Source organism: Agelaius phoeniceus, chromosome 16 (assembly GCF_051311805.1).
Source record: "Agelaius phoeniceus isolate bAgePho1 chromosome 16, bAgePho1.hap1, whole genome shotgun sequence".
NCBI classification, from domain to species: domain Eukaryota; kingdom Metazoa; phylum Chordata; class Aves; order Passeriformes; family Icteridae; genus Agelaius; species Agelaius phoeniceus.
The window spans coordinates 14,466,480-14,484,758 of NC_135280.1; the positions used below are offsets into that span (position 1 = coordinate 14,466,480).

The window sequence follows — 18,279 nt, forward strand, 5'->3', positions numbered from 1 at the left end:
TCAAAGGGCAGAGCTGCTGCCAGTCCAGCCTCTCCCATGGGATATTCCCAGCACTCCTGGCCAGGGCTGGGGCTGTGCAGCAAAACCTTCGGCTCTCCCAGGCCGGGCTGAGCTCATGGTTTTGCTCCAAGTGAATTCGCAGCACTCTGGGCGCTGTTGGGGACGGGTTTGTGGCTTTTGGGAGAAAGAGCCCGCGGTGGGGGAAGCGTCCCTGCACGGAGCATCCCAGCGGGGCAGCCCCGGCTGTCGCTGCGGGGCTCGGGCGGGTTTTTGGCCGATCCCTCAGCCCGATTTGCATAGCCAGAACCCCACAGGGTTCTGACAGGAAGGAAGATCTGCGAGACCCAGGGCAGGAAGGGGCGCGGAGAGAACGGAAAGAGACAGAAACCACCGCGCTGGAAGCGGCGGGGGGAAGGCGGACCCACCTTGCCCAGGTGCTGCCCGAACATCGCCCTGCCCCAGGAGGCATCAGGGGACACCAGCGGCAGGGGTGGCTTCTGCTCCAACCGGAGCAGCGCCCAGGAGGAGAAAGCCCCGGGGATACGGAGCTGAGCGGACTCGGAGCGGCTGCATCCGCCCGGGCCATGAGGATGCTCTCGCCACTGCCCTGCTGACACAGCGACCTGGGCAAGGGGCCCGAGGCCAAGGTAGGGGCTTGAGGGGGCTTGGAGGGGTGTGGGGAGAAGGGGAGAAGGGGAGAAGGGGAGAAGGGGAGAAGGGGAGAAGGGGAGGTGTCCCTTGGCTCTCCCGAGTGGGGACAAACTGCTGCAGAGCTCGTGCTGTGATGGCCACGTGAAATGGAGTCACTGGACCAAGGCCGTGACTCAAGGCAGGGCCGGGAGCTGACAGGCAGAGGTCCCTGGCACGGCATGGCACGTCATGGCACGGCATGGCACAGCATAGCATGGCATGGCACAGCATGGCATGGTATGGCACAGCATAGCATGGCATGGCACGGCCATCAGGCTGGCAGGACGGGGTGGAGCCCAGAGTGATGGAGATGAGCGTGGCACCCCACAGGGCGCCTGGCACATGTCACAAATCCTGTCCCCTTGCCTGCTCTGGGCACAAAGGAGCCTCAGCCAGGCTGTCCTGCCTGCCCAGAGCCTTGTGCAGCAGCTTTCCCCCCTTAATGTCATCTGCTGAACTAATTAACTTCAAAATAATCCAAAATAAACCCCAAGATGTACCTCCAATAGAAAAGGAAGAGATTAGTGACTCACTCACCTGTGGCATGCTGCAAAACTGCCCCAGAGAGCGGGGCAGGGCCCTGGGGTGTGCCAGGAGCAGGGTGGGGGCTGGAGCTCAGCCCTGCACCCAGGTGAGCACCGAGCACCCTGGGCTGCCTCAGGGCATCAGGCTCCACCCTGGGGTTATTTAGGCACTTGTGGGCACTGTGTAGCCATAAATGTGGGACTGCTGGGGACAGGCTGGCTGCTGTCACCCTCTCTCAGGGTTTGGCCACCACATGGAAGAGTTATCCAAAGCTAGACAGGCACCATTGGGAGCCAGGGGACGCCTCTCACCCACGGGGTTCATGTTGCACAAAAATTTCTTCCTGGAGAACCTGCAGCTGCTCTTTGGGGTGCTCTGCAAGCCCAGGAAGGCTGGGTGGGTACCACATCTGTCAGCATCCCTGGGGCTGTGGGTGGCACAGGGACGGGCTGGCAGCAGCCCCTGCCCAGTTTTCCTGCTGATATCCTGAGGTCCCGTTGGTGGGAAGGGCAGGAGCTGTTTGCTGGGAGGATCTGCTGTTCAATCAGCTGCTTGCTCAGCTGTGGTGAAGCATCCTCAGGCCATGGCCAGCTGAGGAAATGCATCAGCCTTCACTCTGCAGCTTGTGAGGTGCAGCAGTGCCCTGCAAGGGACCTCCTCTCCAAAATTAGCTTCAGTTTTAGCTGTTTGGAATCACCCCTAGATCGATTTTTCCTTTTTTTCTGGTGAGATTTGGGATTGGCACTGCTGGCATCCAGCCCAGGGGCCCTCATGTTCCCTCACCTTGTATTTAACCCCTTCTGTGTCTGGGCCCTGTTATAGGGGTTGGGGCTCAAGGAAAAAAAAAAACCAAAACTCAAACCTGGAAGAGATTAAATTTGACATAAAACACATTTAATTTGGCAATCAATTTTGCTGGTATTAAACCCAGACCAAAAAATTTAAGTCATATGTAAACTTAGATAACTGAGTTACTTGCCAGTCTGCAAGCCTAATAACTGAGTAATAATGCAGAAGGTATTTTATTGCCTCGTTTAATTAGCAGAAATTAACGATGTTAAGTCTCTTCCATTCTGCCAAAAGGTGGCAGCCTGCATCCTGGCTTCGGGATTTGCTCAGCTCAGGGAACAGCAGGAGCTGCTGGCCTGGGAAATGTTTTCATTCCCATGGTGGCACACGGACATGGAGATGGCCAGGCTGAGGTTTTGGTGTGTTTGGGGCATGGAGTGAGCTGGGCTGGCACCTCCCATCTCCTGCAGGTGCTGTGGGACCATGCAAAGGTCATGTAGGAAGCTTTTCACCTTATCTAAATGCTGTAGCTCATTTTCCATGTTTTCCATCTGTGGGTGGCTGCAGCCATGCAGGAGCTCTTGCCCAGCCCTTTGGTGCCTGTGTAACCTCAGCCCAGCCCTGCAGCAGGTCGGGTCCCCAGGGCTCTGCTGGGACCTGGGAAATCCCACTGGAGGTGCCAGCCACCCCCTCCCTCCCTCCCTCCACGCTGCTGAATCTGCCCAGAGGCCCTGCAGGGGGACAAACACAGATTCCAGCTGCTGGGTGTGCCCTGATGCAGTCCTGGTGCTGCTGGGACAGCTCCTGGCCTGGGGCTCAGCAGGTTCCTGAGGCACAGCGGGGTGGGTGGGCCTGTCTGGGGCAGCAGGAAGGTCTGGAGGCAGTAAATGCTCCCTGCTGTGGCCACCTCAGGGCTGTCCCTCCATCCCAGATTCCCTGGACGCTGCTCTGGTGGTGTTGGACTGCCAGGGGTGACACTGCACGTACATAATTAGAGGCTGCACATAATTAGAGGCAGAGATGAGCAGGAGCTACATGCAGGCCTGTGTTCTGTGGGCTTGGAGTCAGGAATCCTGGAACAGACACAGTGAAAGCACAGCAGCTGTGATGGTGGGGACCTGCCAGCACAGCCCTTGTGGCTCCCAGCACCAATGGGTTTTGGCAGGGACACTCAGGTGGGATGTGGGGATGCTGCTTCCAGCTGGATTGGAGCTGCTCAAAGAACACCTCAGTGTTGTCTGAACATCCTTAGAGGAAAGGATTTTCTCCTGGGCTGGACCTTTGGACCGCACTAAGCAAAAAATCAAAGTGTTAATGCCAAATTTTTGCCAAGAAAATCCCCTTTTCCCTCCCTGGGGCTTGCAGGTGCCATTCACAGTTTGGCTGGGCAGCCTCCCACCCTCCTGCCCCTTATTCCCATTTCCCTGGGGACACTGGCAAAGCTGCCTCCCTGCTCCTCTGGCTGCCAGTGGGACATTGTCCCTGCTGGATCCTGGCTGGGCAAAGCTGGGATGTGCAGGATGGACACCTCAGGAGGGCTCATGGCAGCCCTGGAATGAGCTGGGTCCCATCCTGGACACACCTGGGTGTCTGTAGGGGTCATGGAGCTTGGCTTTGGCCAGCTCTTACCCTTCAGACAGCTCCTGGGAGAGCTGGGAACTCCTCCAGCCCCAGGACAGCCTCCAGCAGCCCCCTGTGCTCCTAGAGCTGCCCCTGGAGCTCCTGGAACCAGAAAAAACTCACAGCCCTCCCTGCATTATCCTTCTGCTGCTTTATTCTCCTGCTGAGGTGCCTCTGCACGAGCTGCTGCTTTGTGAAGGAGCAGCAGAGGACAATCAAACCCTCTCTGGTGTTGGAGCAGGTTTCCCCCACCAAAGGGCCCCGTTTCAGAGGCAGGGCTGCAGGGAACACCTACAGCAAAACCTCTTCCATCCCTTTATTCCTGCAGGGATCACCTGCAGCAAAACCCCTTCCATCCCTGCAGGGAGCACCTACAGCAAAACCCCTTCCATCCCTGCAGGGAGCACCTACAGCAAAACCCCTTCCATCCCTGCAGGGGACACCTGCAGCAAAACCTCTTCCATCCCTGCAGGGAGCAGCTGCAGCAAAACCCCTTCCATCCCTGCAGGGATCACCTGCAGCAGGAGCCCCTTCCATCCTGGCAGTGCTGCAAGGACCAGAGACACACCCTGGGACTGCAAAGGCTCAATTGAACCTTCCAGGCCAGTTAGGGACAAGAGCACATCAAAGGGTGAACATTTAGCTGTGAATTGCTCACTGAGCTCCTTTAATTGATGGTGGCTTCATTGACCAGGCCACTGCCTGGGGGTGATGAGTAAGAGCTGCTGCAGCTCCCAGTGTAGAGGAAAGGGCTTTGGGATCTGTGGGATCACCACCCCTGCCCGGGCTCCTGGAGCTCTGGCACCACTGGCACAGGGGCTCAGCCAGGCTGCCATCCTGAAGGGAAGGGCGGTGGGCTCAGCCCCTGCTCCAGCAGCACCTCCCAGCCCTGCAGGGGCTCCTCAGGAGCCACCTGGGCAGGTGGGGCAGGGCTGGTGCTTTGTCACCTTCTGCCACTTCCCCCTCTCTGTGGGACATGCCTCTTGTCTCTGGGGGAGACCCAGGTGTGGGAGGGACCCAGCCCTGGGGACGCTGCCAGGTCCCTCCTGCAGTCTTGTGCTTCTGGTGGGAGACACAAACCCCACATGGAGCCCTGGGAGGGAGCAGAACAGGAGAAGTTCCAAGCACCTTGGCCTTGCACCATGGACCAGAAACCCTGCCAGGTTTGGCTGGTCCAGCTGCATCTGTGCTTTGTCCCTAGAGGAGTTTTGACCAAGGAAAGGAGTGTTACCTGTTGGTGTGGCTGCATCAGAGTCCCCGCAGTGCCCACGTCCCCCTCAGGGGTGGGCTTGGCAAAGGCAAGGCTGTCTGTGGGGAGAGACCCCATTGCAGAGCCTCTGACCAGCATGGAGGTGTTCACATGGATCCAGAACACCCTGCAGGGCACGTGGAGGGGAGGAAAGATGCCAGACACAGGCCTTGAGACACTGTGTGTGCATTGCTCCTGTGATCAGACATCCCCTGGGGCTCAGGAGCTCCCACCTGGCCATGGCTGGAGCCTGGTGGAGAGGCCACAGCACAGTGCCTCCAGCACAGCTGGAGCTGGGAGCATCTCAGGCATGGAGATTGTCCTTCTCTGCCTCTGCTTGAAGAGCAACAGGGCTCCGAGCAGATACACCTCTTAAAAATAACCACCAACCCCTGAGCGTGGAGTGGCAGCAGCTGAGGGGGAGGGAGCGGTAGCTGCTCCTTCTCTGCTGATGATTCAGAGCATCCTCAGAGCTCTGCACAGGATGTGGTGCTGGCCCCGCTCAGCAAGCCCTGACAGAGGCTCTGGATGGGGCCAAGGTATGTTTGAAACCAAAGCAGGCCCTTCATCACTGCCCCACAACTTCCTTCACAAGACAGAGGAGAAGGTGCAAGCAGCTGCCAGCCCTGGTGGCAGTGGTGACACTCAGGTGACCCACAGAGGGCACAGGGGCACTGCCAGGGCAGTTCCTGCCCCTCTGTGCTTGAGGAAGGTGGTGCTGTAATGCTGGTGGTGAAGGCACCACGTGTGTGGCACTGGAGGTCTGGGCCCAGCTGTGCCCCTGCCACTGAAGGGGACCCAGTGCCAGCCAAAAGCTGATGAGTGAACCCCCGGCTCACCCACAGCCAGCTCAGAGCAGGCTCCCTCCCACACTGCTCCTGATCTTCTCCTCTTCCTCCCCCAGGGCCAAGGACAGGGGCTGAGGAGCCCTGGGTGGGGCTGTGAGCTGCCAGGGGCACACGGGGTGGCCCATGGGACACTGCTGCCACCACAGCGCTCCTCACCCAGGGAACACCCATGTCACAGGAGGCCTCTGATGGAAGGTGAGTGTGCTTGGGCAGATCTGTCACCCTGGGGGAGTGCTGGGCTCAGAAATGGCTGAGGGGGGCACCAGGGTGTGGGCAGAGCCAAGGCAGTGCTGCACTGGCACTGAGGAACAGCTGTGTTGGAGAGAAATGATCTTGCTCAGATGTTTTTCTGTGCATGGGTTTGGATCCCAGGAGGAAACACCATTTCATGATTGTGCTCTTCAGGCTCTTTGGCTCCAGTTTCAGGAGCTGCTGCCCTCACCCAGCAGCTCCTAACAAAGCCTCCTGCCAGGGCTTTGGGATGGCATCATCACATGGAGGGGTTGGGCAGGGCACTCTGGGGGGCTCCAGCTGGGCCTGATCCTGACCTCTCAATTGAGTTCCCACCTTGACTTCATCCCTGCCTCGTTGCCATGGACTCTCTGATGAACTGGACTCTTGGAGGAACCTGGTGGCCACCCTGTCCTGCTCACCTGGCTCAGATATCACAGTGAAATTAAACCCCCCAGTAAAGGCTGGACAAGCAGGGGATGATGCTGTGAGAGATTCAGGGCTGAGGTTGGAGCCTTCCAGCCAGGAGGGAAACCAGGGAAAGCTCTCCTGGCAAGGGCTGCAGAGAGAGCCCAAAGCTGGGGCAGCCACCAGTGCATGGGGTCAGGGTCAGCCATCCTTTCCTGTTCCCAGCCTGGAGCTGGGACTGCCTGGTGTGACCTGGACATTGAGGACATGAAAAACTCCTCAGAGGTGTGCAGAGGGCAGTGAGGGGCCTGCAGAAAGGTCCCTCAGACCTGGCAGAGAGCCCTTGTCACCCCTGGCTGTGTCCTTGCAGAGTCAGAGGCAATTCTGCCCTGCTGCCTTTCCTGTCACCCACATTCCCAGGGCTGCCCCAGCACCCACCTCTGTCCTGTCCCACAGCGGCCTGGATCAAGCAGTACAGCAGGCAGCTGGCGAGCTGCATCTCCCCACGGCTCCTGCAGGACATCATCCCCCACCTGCTCGGGCTGGAGCTGCTGAGGGCCCAGGAGGCTGCCCAGGAGCACCTGCCCGAGCAGGTGAGGGCTGTGGGGGCTGTCCTGGCTGGCAGGGGCAGCCACACCTCGCAGTGCCCGCAGAGCCCCATGGGGACCCGCAGCTCCACCCGCTCATCGCTGTCCATGGTGGGCAGCCCAGCCCGGGGGGGCTGCACCCATGGCCTGGTGCTGGCAGCAGCTCCCTGGGGGTGCACAGAGCTGGGGGTGCACAGAGCTGGGGGTGCTGGCAGCTCTGGCACCCCCTGTGACAGTGATGGTGCCATCCTGGGGGCTCTGCTGGGCAAGGACACAGCCAGGGGTGACAAGGGCTCTCTGCCAGGTCTGAGGGACCTTTCTGCAGGCCCCTCACTGCCCTCTGCACACCTCTGAGGAGTTTTTCATGTCCTCAATGTCCAGGTCACACCAGGCAGTCCCAGCTCCAGGCTGGGAACAGGAAAGGATGGCTGACCCTGACCCCATGCACTGGTGGCTGCCCCAGCTTTGGGCTCTCTCTGCAGCCCTTGCCAGGAGAGCTTTCCCTGGTTTCTCTCCTGGCTGGAAGGCTCCAACCTCAGCCCTGAATCTCTCACAGCATCATCCCCTGCCTGTCCAGCCTTTACTGGGGGGTTTAATTTCACTGTGATATCTGAGCCAGGTGAGCAGGACAGGGCCAGAGGTGGCCACCAGGTTCCTCCAAGAGTCCAGTTCATCAGAGAGTCCATGGCAACGAGGCAGGGATGAAGTCAAGGTGGGAACTCAATCGAGAGGTCAGGATCAGGCCCAGCAAGGGCAGCCTGGTTCAGACACAGCCCAGTGGCCACCAGGCAAGGGCAAGCAATGAGGTCCAAGATCCAGCTCCTACAGCACAGCGTTAGCTGAGGCTGAAGGCCAGGGCTGAGCTTAAATGGGCTCCTGGACTGACTGTGAGGCTGACCAGGGCTCTTTAGGCCTGTTGGTGCCCTCTGAGCTCTGCCATCCTTCCCACCAGCATGGCAGGGCTCCGTGAAGTTTCCCTCTGCATGGGCACGGCAGAAAATGAAGCAGCTTCTGTCATTTGCCTTTATGCTTCCTCCTCTTCCTCCTCACCCCTGTTTCATTCCTCTGTGCAGAACTCATGGTGCAGAAGCACCTGGAGAGCCTCCAGAGCTCCTGTGGGAATGGCCTGGAGACAGGAGCCCTGCAGCGCCTCACCAACCTGCTGCTGGTGGAAGGCCTGACCGACATCCAGCAGAAGGAGCACGACATCCTGCAGGTGGAGACCACCAAGGGCCTGCCAAGCACATCCAAGAGCATCCCCCTGGAGAAGCTGTTCCTGCCTCTCTCCAAGGTCAGCATCCCCCCTCGGATCTCCGTCACCATCGGCGTGGCCGGGATTGGCAAGAGCACTCTGGTGAAGCTGTTTGTGTGCAGCTGGGCAAAGGGGGAGATCAGCAGGGACATCCTGCTCGTGCTGCCCCTCACCTTTAAGGAGCTCAACACGCACGAGAAGCTCTCTGCTGAGCGCCTGCTGTGCTTGGCCTGCCCCCACACCACCGCGCCCGGCTCCGTCCTGGCCGGGGCTGCCCGCACCCTGCTCATCCTCGACGGCCTGGATGAGTTCAAGACCCCCTTGGATTTTTCCAACGCAGTGGTTTGCACCGATCCCAAGAAGGAGATCCAAGTGGACAACCTGATCACCAACATCATAAGGGGGAACCTGCTGCAGGAGGCCTCCGTGTGGGTCACGTCGCGGCCGGCGGCGGCCGGGCAGATCCCCAGCGGGCTGGTGGACCGCATGACGGAAATCCGAGGGCTTGGGGCTGCAGAGATGAAGGACTTCTTGGAGCAGATGTTCCTGGACAACAGAGATCTGTCCAGCCAAGTCCTGCAGCACATCAGGGCTAACAGATCACTCCAAGTCCTGTGCACCATTCCTGGTTTTTGCAGGATTTCTGCCTCCTCAATTGCTTATTTCCTCAAACACAGCAACGATCAATCCCAAGAAGCGACCGTGGTCCCCAGGACCCTGTCAGAAATCTACTCCTATTATTTTAAAATGGCTCTGAGTAGTGACTGGCTGGAAAAGCCGAGAGAAGCCCTCAAGATTGAGCAGGCTGTGAACACCAGCAAGAAGCTGGTGGGCAGCCTGGGCAGGCTGGCCTTCTACGGGCTGCTGCGGAGGAAGCACGTGTTCTACGAGCAGGACATGAAGGCCTACGGCATCGACCTCTCCCTGCTGCACAGCTGCCTCTCCACCCGCCTCCTGCTCAAGGAGGACATGCCGGCCTCCACAGCCTACTACTTCTCCCACTTGACCATCCAGGAGTTCCTGGCAGCTCTCTATTACTACACGGCGGCCAAGCGGGCCATCTTCGACCTCTTTGTGGAGAGTGGCGTGTCCTGGCCCAAGCTGGGCTTCCTCAGCCACTTCAGGAGCGCCGTGCAGAGGGCGCTGCAGGCCGAGGACGGACAGCTGGACATCTTCATGCGCTTCCTCTCGGGGCTGCTGTCCCCGCCGGTGAACCGGCTGCTCTCGGGGTGGCTGCTGCTGAAGGACGAGCACGGCGGGTGGCACAGCCAGGCCGTGGATGCTCTGCAGGGCTGCCTGCAGGCCGAGCACGCCGTGTCCTGGCGCGCCGTCAACGCCATGCGCTGCCTGCACGAGCTGCAGCACACCGACACCGCCCAGGCCGTGGAGGAGGCCATGAGGAGCGGCACCTTGGCCGGCATGCTCACCCCCACCAACTGCTCTGCCCTGGCTTATCTCCTGCAGGTGTCTGACGTCTGCCTGGAGGAGACGAACCTCTCCAACTGCCTCACCTACAATGTGTGTAAGAGGCTGCTCTCCCAGCTCCTCTTCTGCCACAGCCTCAGGTGAGTCCTGCTGGGATTGCACTGGGAGGAGCAGAGTGAGGAGAGACGCCAGGCTGTGACTGTGGAGTCACGGATTGGGTTGGGTTGGAAGGGAACTTAAAGCCTGTCAGTTCCATGGGCAGGGACAGCTTCCACTGTCCCAGGCTGCTCCAAGCCCTGTCCAGCCTGGCCTTGGACACTTCCATGGATCCAGGGGCCCTGTGCCAGGGCCTCCTCACCTTCACAGGGAACAATTTAATCCTAATCTAAATCTCTCCTCTTTTAGTTTAAACCTGTTTCCTGTTGTAAGTCCCCTCTAAGTATTGGAGGCTGCAATGAGTTCTCTATGCCCTATGACTAACAATCCCAGGTGTCATTGGAGACTTGGGTCCACCAAATGTTGTCCACCTGCAGAGAGCTGCCCTGGGGGTGGCACTGGGTCAATTCTGCTTCTGTCCTTGAGCTTCTCCACCTGGGACAGGCAGATGTCATGGGAGGATCATCCTTTCTCCACTTTGTTCTCCAAACCCTTGCCCTGGCTCTTTCCTTGTGTGTCCTGCAGGCTGGACAATAACCAATTTAAGGATGATGTGATGGAGCTGCTGGGCAGTGTGCTGAGTGGGAAGGACTGCCAGATCCAGAGGCTCAGGTAGGACCATGGGATGTCCTGGGGATGCAACGTGGAGCTGGGGGCACCGCAAAACCAGGGTGAGGGTCCCCCAGGAATGTGTCTGCCCCTGGATCCCCAGGGTGCCCAATGACCAGGACAGCCCCACGTGATCCCCTGAACCCAGGCACAGTGACCTTACCCCAAGACTGTCTTGCCCAGTCTTCCTGGAACTGCTGCCTCCTCACTGTTCCTAAAAAGCCAGTAAATCCATGGGTTATCCTAACAAACCACTTCCCAAGGTCACAGCAGATCCCTGGACACTCGAGGCTCTGCATGGAGCACCTGCTGCAGGGAGGGGACAGGCTCCTGACCCCTGTGCAGGGAGGTGCCTCATCCCAGACAGATGGGCTCCCACTTTCCCCACCTCCTCCTCTTCCTCAAGGCTGCACAGAGTCCCCCATGCTGCCATCTGAGCTCCTTCACGGGACACAAATGAATTTTATGTCCAGAAATGGTGTCCTTGCAGTCCCTGCCTGGTGTCCACCCCTGGAGAACATCCATCACTTTGGTTGTACCAAATGCTCCCCATGGCTCTTCCCTGCTCACCCATCCCAGCTGCATCCTGGGACATGCCAGGCTCTGTGCCAGTCTCTTTCTCCTCTGGAAAAACACCCAATTTTCCTTTTTCTGGGCAGCTTGGCAGAAAATCAGATCAGCAACAAGGGAGCCAAAGCTCTGGCCAGGTCACTGCTGGTGAACAGGAGCCTGATGGTGCTGGAGTAAGTGTCCCCCTGCCCAGCTCCTGTGGTGCCCCCATTCCCAGTGGGAACCATTCCCTGCCCATGGCTGGGCTGGATCCCACCCGGCCTCACCGAGCTGGGGAGGGTCTCCAGCCCCTAAAGCCACCACCACGAGCTGCTGGCCTGATGTGCCACCCCAGCAGTGCCATGTGGAGGCATCTGGCTTAAACTGGGCCTGTGCCAGTCTGGCTTTGCTAACCTTGGCTTTTCTGCTGTCCCGCCCCAGCCTGCGGAGCAACTCCATCGGCCCCAGCGGAGCCAAAGCCTTGGCTGATGCCCTGAAAAAAAACCAAATCCTGCTCTCCCTGAAGTAAGTCTCAACCTGTGGAGCATCTCCTGAGCAGATGCCCAGGGCAGGCCCCCTTCCAGGCCTCTTCTGTCCCCCTGGGGTTTTCCCAAGCTCCAAGGGCAGCACATGGGGACAGCCTGGGAAAACACGAGTGCAGCTGGCACAGACCCAGGGACTGGGGCAGCCCTGGGCCAGGAATTTGGGATTCTCCTGCCTCTTGGGGCAGTGAAGGGAGGGGTTGGGGCTGCAGTCCAGGTCGAGGTCCTTTCTGTGCATGGGAGCTCCCAGGTGCTGTTTGGTGGAAGAAGGAAAATCCCCTGGGAGAGGAGGGAAGGAGACTCCTGGTCAGGAATGCTCGGGGGCCAGACCCCTTTCTCAAGCCAGGGACAAGGGCAAGCAAACCCCAGAGCAGGTGGCCACAGCCCCTGGCTCTGCTGTGGGAGCACCCATGCCTGGCCTCACCGCTGTGTCCCACAGCCTCCAGCACAACTCCATCAAGGAGGACGGCGCCGCCTTCCTGGCCGAGGCCCTGCTGACCAACCAGCGGCTGCTGACCCTGCAGTGAGTGACCCAGACGGGGTGTCCCCTGCTCCAGGCCCCCAGCAGGGTGGCTGCCACCCAGGGGGATGTGGCTGTGCCATTCTCAGGTGCCTCCCTGCCTTTGCAGCCTGCAGAAGAACGCCCTGGGAGCCCAGGGCGCCCGGAACGTGGCCGAGGCGCTGAAGCAGAACCGCAGCCTGAGGGAGCTGATGTGAGCAGGGCATGAGGGGCAGGGGTGGCACTGCCAGGGCCACATCCCCTGGGACCTGTGGGCAGGAAGGGCAGGAAAGGGGCAGGCCCATGTGCCAGGCAGGAGGGACACTGCTGGCTCTGCCCAGCGGGGCTGGTGTGGATAAAGAGAGCAGGGCCCTGGGAGCGGCCCTGGGGGGATGCTCTCTGCACCTCCAGGCATGCAGGAGCCACATGAAGGAAGGAGAAGCTGTCTCCCCTCTGGCAGAGGGAAGCAGCAGGGCTGCAGGCCCTGAGGAAACGTTAAAAGCTCTTCCAGCTCAAACCAGCCCTGAGAACAGAGGAGTGTGTAGGTGGGGAATGAGGTGGCAGCGAGTTCATGCTGGTTGCTGCAGCAGGAAGGGCCTGGGGGAGGTGAATTCCTGGCTGGCAGCTCCAAGCTCCCTCTTCTGTCTCAGACTCTCAAGCAACTCGGTGGGAGACAACGGCTCCATTGCCCTGGCTGAAGCTCTGAGGGTGAACCACAGCCTGCAAAGCCTGGAGTAAGTTCCCCCTCCATGCCTGGACTCCTTGACAACAGAGCCCAGCCTCCTCCTTCCAGCAAAATCTGCCGCCCCTGAAGCCCTCAGGCCCTCCCCATGTCTGTCCCACTGCACATTCCCTGGATGCGCAGGCTGGACACGATGTGGCAGCTCCAGCAGCAGCCAGGCTGGCCCTGCCTGCACCAAGGGGCACTGACAGAATCAATCCTAAAACCCAGTGATGACTTTTTATTCTGGCTTGGAGGAAATCAGTAGCTTTGGGTGTCCTCTCTCTCAAAAGTGACGGGAATGGCTGGGGCCTGGCAGAGTCAGGCTGGAATGGTGCCACCTTCACTCCCCATGGGAACAGCCCCTGGACAGGAGGGCTGATGGCTCCTGCTGATGAGTGGCTGTGCCCTGGTGCTGTCCCTGTGACCAGGATCCCAAACCCATGGGAGCCTCATGCCCAGCTGAGCCAGCAGCCACAGTGACAGACAGGTGGGGACAAGGGTGTCCCAAAGTGCTGCAAGCCCTGTCCCCTCTGCTTGCTGGGGCTGGTGCTGCTGTGGCCAGCAGGAATGGCTGATCCCACCCTGGATGCTGCCAGGGCTGCTCCTTCTGCCTTGGCTGCCCCATTCCCTGTGGCTGGGAGATGCCCTGTTCTTGGTGAAATGGGCACTGTCCACCCCAGACATGGCCCTGCAGCCCAGCTGTGATGCCAGGACTGGCCCATCCTCACACCTCCCCTGTTTGTCTCAGTCTCCAGAGCAACTCCATCAGCAGTGCAGGGGTGACGGCGCTGACAGCAGCTCTCTGCTCCAACAAGGGACTCCTCAGCCTCAAGTGAGTGACAGTCCCTGCAGCCACCCTGGCCAAAGGCTGTGCTGAGACCTGGGAGCTTCTCAGCAGCCTGGGCTTGTGCCTGGTTGTCTCCAGCTCTGAGGTGCTGAAAGCAGCTTTGGTCCCTCCTCCACCTGTGAGGAACTTTCTCTCTATCTTTATCTTTCTCCCTTTGGGACAATATTCATTCAGCCACATCTTGGAATGACAGGATGGCAGCAGGGATGGGAGGCTCCAAAAACCCTGATGGGCCACCAGTGCCCACAGGGAATGGAGCTGCAGGAGCTGATGGGGGTGGTCTCAGACCAACTGCTCTGCTCAGTCCATGGCCTCAGCCCCAGAGCAGGAGGGGAAGGGGCTCTGGGGCAGCAGCAGCCCCAGCCCTGCCTTGGCTGCCCCTCCCCAGCCCTGTGTCTCTCCCCAGCCTCAGGGAGAACTCCATCAGCAGGGAGGGGGGCCCTGCCATCGCCCGTGCCCTGCGCAGCAACAGCACCCTCAGGAAGCTGGAGTAAGTCCCATGGGGGCCCCAGGAGGGCACCCAGACCACCCCGTGCTGTCCCTGGAGCTGTCCTCAACTTCTCCTGTGTGACCTGAGTCCTGTGTCCCTGCAGCCTGGCGGCCAACCTGCTGCATGACGACGGGGGCCAGGCCATCGCCTGGGCCATCAGAGAGAACCAGGCTCTCACCTCCCTCCAGTGAGTGTCCCTGGGCCCTCAAACCCTGGCATGCACATGGCCAGGGACACTGCTCCTGGCCCTCAGCCCCTCCAGGCTGGGGCATGGCACCCCTCGGAGGTTTGCTGGGACATCCTGGATGGGCCCACGGGGTCCTGCACATCCTTGGATGGCTGTGGAGCCTGGCTGGATCAGGGCACGCTCACAGCCCCACCTCTCGTTTTCTCCTGTTTGCAGCTTGCAGTGGAACTTCATCCAGGCCAGAACAGCCACAGCCCTGGCACAAGCACTACAGTCCAACAGCAGCCTGGTCAGCCTCGAGTAAGCAGGGACACGGGTGGATGGGTCCTGGGTCCCATTGATAGCTCATCCAGTGCCACCCCTGCCATGGCAGGGACACCTCCCACTGTCCCAGGCTGCTCCAAGCCCTGTCCAGCCTGGCCTTGGGCACTGCCAGGGATCCAGGGGCAGCCCCAGCTGCTCTGGGCACCCTGTGCCAGAGCCTCCCCACCTCATTCTTCCCACTATCCCATCTAACCCTGCCCTCTGGCAGTGGGATGCCATTCCCTCTTGTGCTGCAAACCCCTGTCCTTGTGCCTGGTTGTTTCCACAAGTGCTCTGAGATGCTGAAAGCAGCTTTGGTCCCTCCTCCAGCTCTGAGGAGCTTCTCTGTGTCTTTATCTTTCTCCCTTTGGGACAATATTCATTCAGCCACATCTTGGAATGAATCTCTGCAAACCCTTGTCCCAAGTCCATCTCCAGCTCTCCTGGAGTCCCTTTAGGCCCTGTAAATCTGCTGTGTTCCCTGGCTGGGGATGCTGTCAATGCCTTGTGCTCCAGGAGCTCTCCCAAGCCATTTGGGGATGCTGGGCCCTGTGCTGGCCCTGTCCCTGTCCCTGCCCTGGTTCCCAGGCCACGGGCACACCCAGCCCCTCTGTCACAGCCTGCAGGAGAACGCCATCGGAGACGAGGGGATGGCCGCGCTCTCCGCTGCACTGAAGGTCAACACCACCCTGGCTGATCTCCAGTGAGTACCCAGGCTGCAGCAGGGCCCTGGTGTCACAGCCCAGTTACCCTCATCACCACCCCACGGCCACCTCAGGACAGGTGCTGAAGGGTCCCTGTTCCCTCGCAGCCTGCAGGTGGCTTCAGTTGGCGCGGCCGGTGCCCAAGCCCTGGCAGAAGCCTTGATGGTCAACAAGAGCCTGCAGATCCTGGAGTAAGTGCTGGCTCTGTGGTGCCCAGGGCTGTGCCACGGGTCCCTAGGGTGTCTGAGAGCCTGGCCCTTGGCTCAGCTCTGCTCCTGCCCTCCGTGACCTCCCAGAGCTGTCCCTGGGTGCGGTCACTTCTCCCTCTCCTCCTGTCTGTGCCCCCTGGGCTGTTGGGCTGTCCTTCCTCACCTTTCCCTTGTTTGCAGCCTGGGGCTGTCCTTCCTCACCTTTCCCTTGTTCGCAGCCTGGGGCTGTCCTTCCTCACTGCTCCCTTGTTTGCAGTTTGTTTCCTCACCGCTCCTTTCCTTGCAGCCTGCGGGGGAACTCCCTGGGCCCGGCGGGGGCCAAGGCTGTGGCCAACGCGCTCAAGGTGAACCGCAGCCTCCGCTGGCTCAAGTGAGTATCGCAGCCCCAGAACAGCCCGGCCCGACATTCCTCGGGAACAGCGCGGGGATGGCCAAGGCAGCGCTCTCCGAAGGGCAAACCCTGAGCAGGTGGCCCAGGGCATGCACTCCCTCCCGGTGGCCACACGTGCTGGTGCTGTCTGACCCTCCTGCCTCCCGCAGCCTGCAGGAAAACTCCCTGGGCATGGACGGAGCCATCTGCATCGCCACGGCCCTCAAGGGCAACCACGGCCTCACCTATGTCAAGTAAGGGCGGCTGCAGGGGGTGGGAAAGGCAGGGATGGGGGAGACCATGGGAACCATGCAGGGACCTTCTCACTGCCAGCCCTGCCCACTCCTGGCTGCCCCACAGGGCAGGGGCATCCCGTGTGAAACCACCGCCCACACAGCTCCAGACCCTCAGCTCCCCTCCAGGGATGCCTCTGGGCCAAAGAACCACCTCAAAAGAGAAATCCTCTCCAAAGCCAGGGGAGAAGTGGCTCAGCCCCTCCTGCTGCCCAGGGCTGTGTCCAGCTCCTCCCTTAGCTGCCCCAGGGCTCTCAAACCCACAGTGCCCTTGAGCAGGGTCCTGCACAGAGGGGTGGGCACAAGGTGATGCCAGATTGTCACCAGAGGACGTGAAACAACACAACGTGCACACACTGCTGTTCTCAAGGTGAACAAGGGAAGTTTCTTTTCTGACTCCAACATTTATAGATTTCCAAAAGTGACAGTGGATTGGAGGGTGACAGTGCCACCTCTCCAATGACACTGGACAAACCAACAATCCATCAAATTTCTCCTCCTCCATAAAAGAATGCAAACCAATCAGTTATTTACAGAAAATGTGTGAGAAAGTTCATTACAAGAACGTAAACATCAGAAGGCTTAGAAAAACTTAAAAACTCAGGGTGACAGCAGATGCTGGTGCAAAGCTGGGCAGCATCTGCTGTCTCCCCCAAGGATCCTGCTGTGCCTCGTGCCCCAGGCTGAGCTCTCTCTCTCCCCCCAGCCTGCAGGGGAACCTCATCGGGCACTCGGGAGCCAGGATGATCGCGGACACCATCCGGACCCACGCGCCCGACTGCGTCGTGGACGTGTGAGGGACCCTGGCTGCAGAGAGGGGACTGGGGTCCCCCTGCCCTGGGTGACTGCAGAGTGCCCATCTCAGGGATGAGAAATGGGGCAAGGACAGCTCCTGAGCTGCTGGCATGGCCCAGGAGGACTGAGGGCGTTGGAGCAGGAGTGCAGGAGGGTCAAGACTCGTGTTGAAAGCTGAGGGATGTGTGTGCCCATGTCTGTGTTCATCCAGGCCCTGGGGGAGCTTCAGGGAATGGGGGAAATGCAAAAAGGAGTGAGGAGGGGCAGATGCCACATGCCAGACCTTGTTTTTGTGGGGGATTTATCTGCTGGTGGCAGCAACTCCTCCTGTGCTTTGTCACCCCTGGCTGGAAACAGCCCAGTCCAGCAGGGTCCCCTGAAATCCCAGCTGGACACACAGATTTGCTGCTGCCTTGCTCAGATGGGAGTGATGCTGTGGACCTGGCACTTCCAGCAGGTCTTGGCTGGTGCTGGCCAGAGAGACCAGCCAGGAAACACCACCAGCTCTGTTTGGCAGAGCTGTTCTCTTAACAAGAGAAAGGTAACCCAAGGCACAGGAGTGGAATATCTAGAAAGATCTTGCAAAATAAAGAGTCCTCAGGAAAATGGAGGAGTAAGAAGGGGAATGTAAGAAGAACTGCACTGCCTGAGGGTGGGATGTCTCCAGTACCTCTTGGTGCTACAACAGGACTGCCTCAGCTCCAACTGCTGCCTCTCAGCTTCAGGCTGGAGCTCTTGGATCTCCTGCTGCTCTCACGGTGTTCTGTGACCTTGGGATATGTCCTTCCAATGTCCCAGCTGCAGGGTCTGTCCCTTGCAGGTCACCTTTTGACCAGGAGAGCAGAGGTGGTGCCTTTGTGTGTGTGGCAGGGACCCAGGGACTCCCCAGAGGTGCCAGGATTGCAGGTGACCCAGCAGCCAAACTGTGAACCCTCAGAGGCCCCTGAAGCCACTGTCCCCTGTCCCAGCCCAGCCAGGACACTGTGCCACACTCAGGGCAGCCAGTGGCTGGGTCCCTGGGGGCTGATCCCACAGACACTGGGCTGAGCCCTGGAGATGTAAATGCTTGGGAATAAATTTGTTCCTGGATGAGAAGATGCCTCGTGCAGCCTTGCTCTTGCACTGCAGGACATTTGGGATGGGCTGTGCTCCCCTGCCCTGGCCTGAGCTCAGTTCTCTGGCACAGGGGCTGCTGCTGCTGCCTGGCCCCAGCAGCTGCAATACCAGCAGGGCTCTGCCACCTGCCTGCTGGCTGTGCTGGGGGCTAGGTGGCACTGCTGCCTGGGGAGAGAGGCTCTGGCTCTGCACACCAGGTGTGGAGTCACTTTTCCATCTGGGCCTACAGTGCAGGAAATAGAAAACTGTGACTCAAACTGCA

At 59.8% G+C, this 18,279-nt stretch overlaps 1 protein-coding gene across 1 annotated transcript; it reads left to right on the forward strand.

Annotated features, from left to right (window-relative positions):
- Window positions 1–95: 95 nt before the first annotated feature.
- Window positions 96–17,989, forward strand: NLRC3 (NLR family CARD domain containing 3). The gene is made up of 18 exons (XM_077186786.1): window positions 96–647; window positions 5,778–5,916; window positions 8,021–9,764; window positions 10,306–10,392; window positions 11,049–11,132; window positions 11,380–11,463; window positions 11,920–12,003; window positions 12,110–12,193; window positions 12,630–12,713; window positions 13,452–13,535; window positions 13,957–14,040; window positions 14,144–14,227; window positions 14,444–14,527; window positions 15,150–15,233; window positions 15,342–15,425; window positions 15,730–15,813; window positions 15,984–16,067; window positions 16,813–17,989. The coding sequence occupies exons 2-18, from the start codon at window positions 5,910–5,912 to the stop codon at window positions 16,901–16,903; spliced, it is 3,021 nt and encodes a 1,006-aa protein (XP_077042901.1). The 5' UTR covers window positions 96–647; window positions 5,778–5,909; the 3' UTR covers window positions 16,904–17,989.
- The last annotated feature ends 290 nt before the right edge of the window (window positions 17,990–18,279 follow it).

Excerpts from the sequence above, each read along its gene's own strand:
- NLRC3 (XM_077186786.1), top strand. Across the intron at positions 9,765-10,305 it reads CTCTTCTGCCACAGCCTCAG|GCTGGACAATAACCAATTTA; the intron begins GTGAGTCCTGCT and ends TGTGTCCTGCAG. Across the intron at positions 13,536-13,956 it reads AAGGGACTCCTCAGCCTCAA|CCTCAGGGAGAACTCCATCA; the intron begins GTGAGTGACAGT and ends GTCTCTCCCCAG.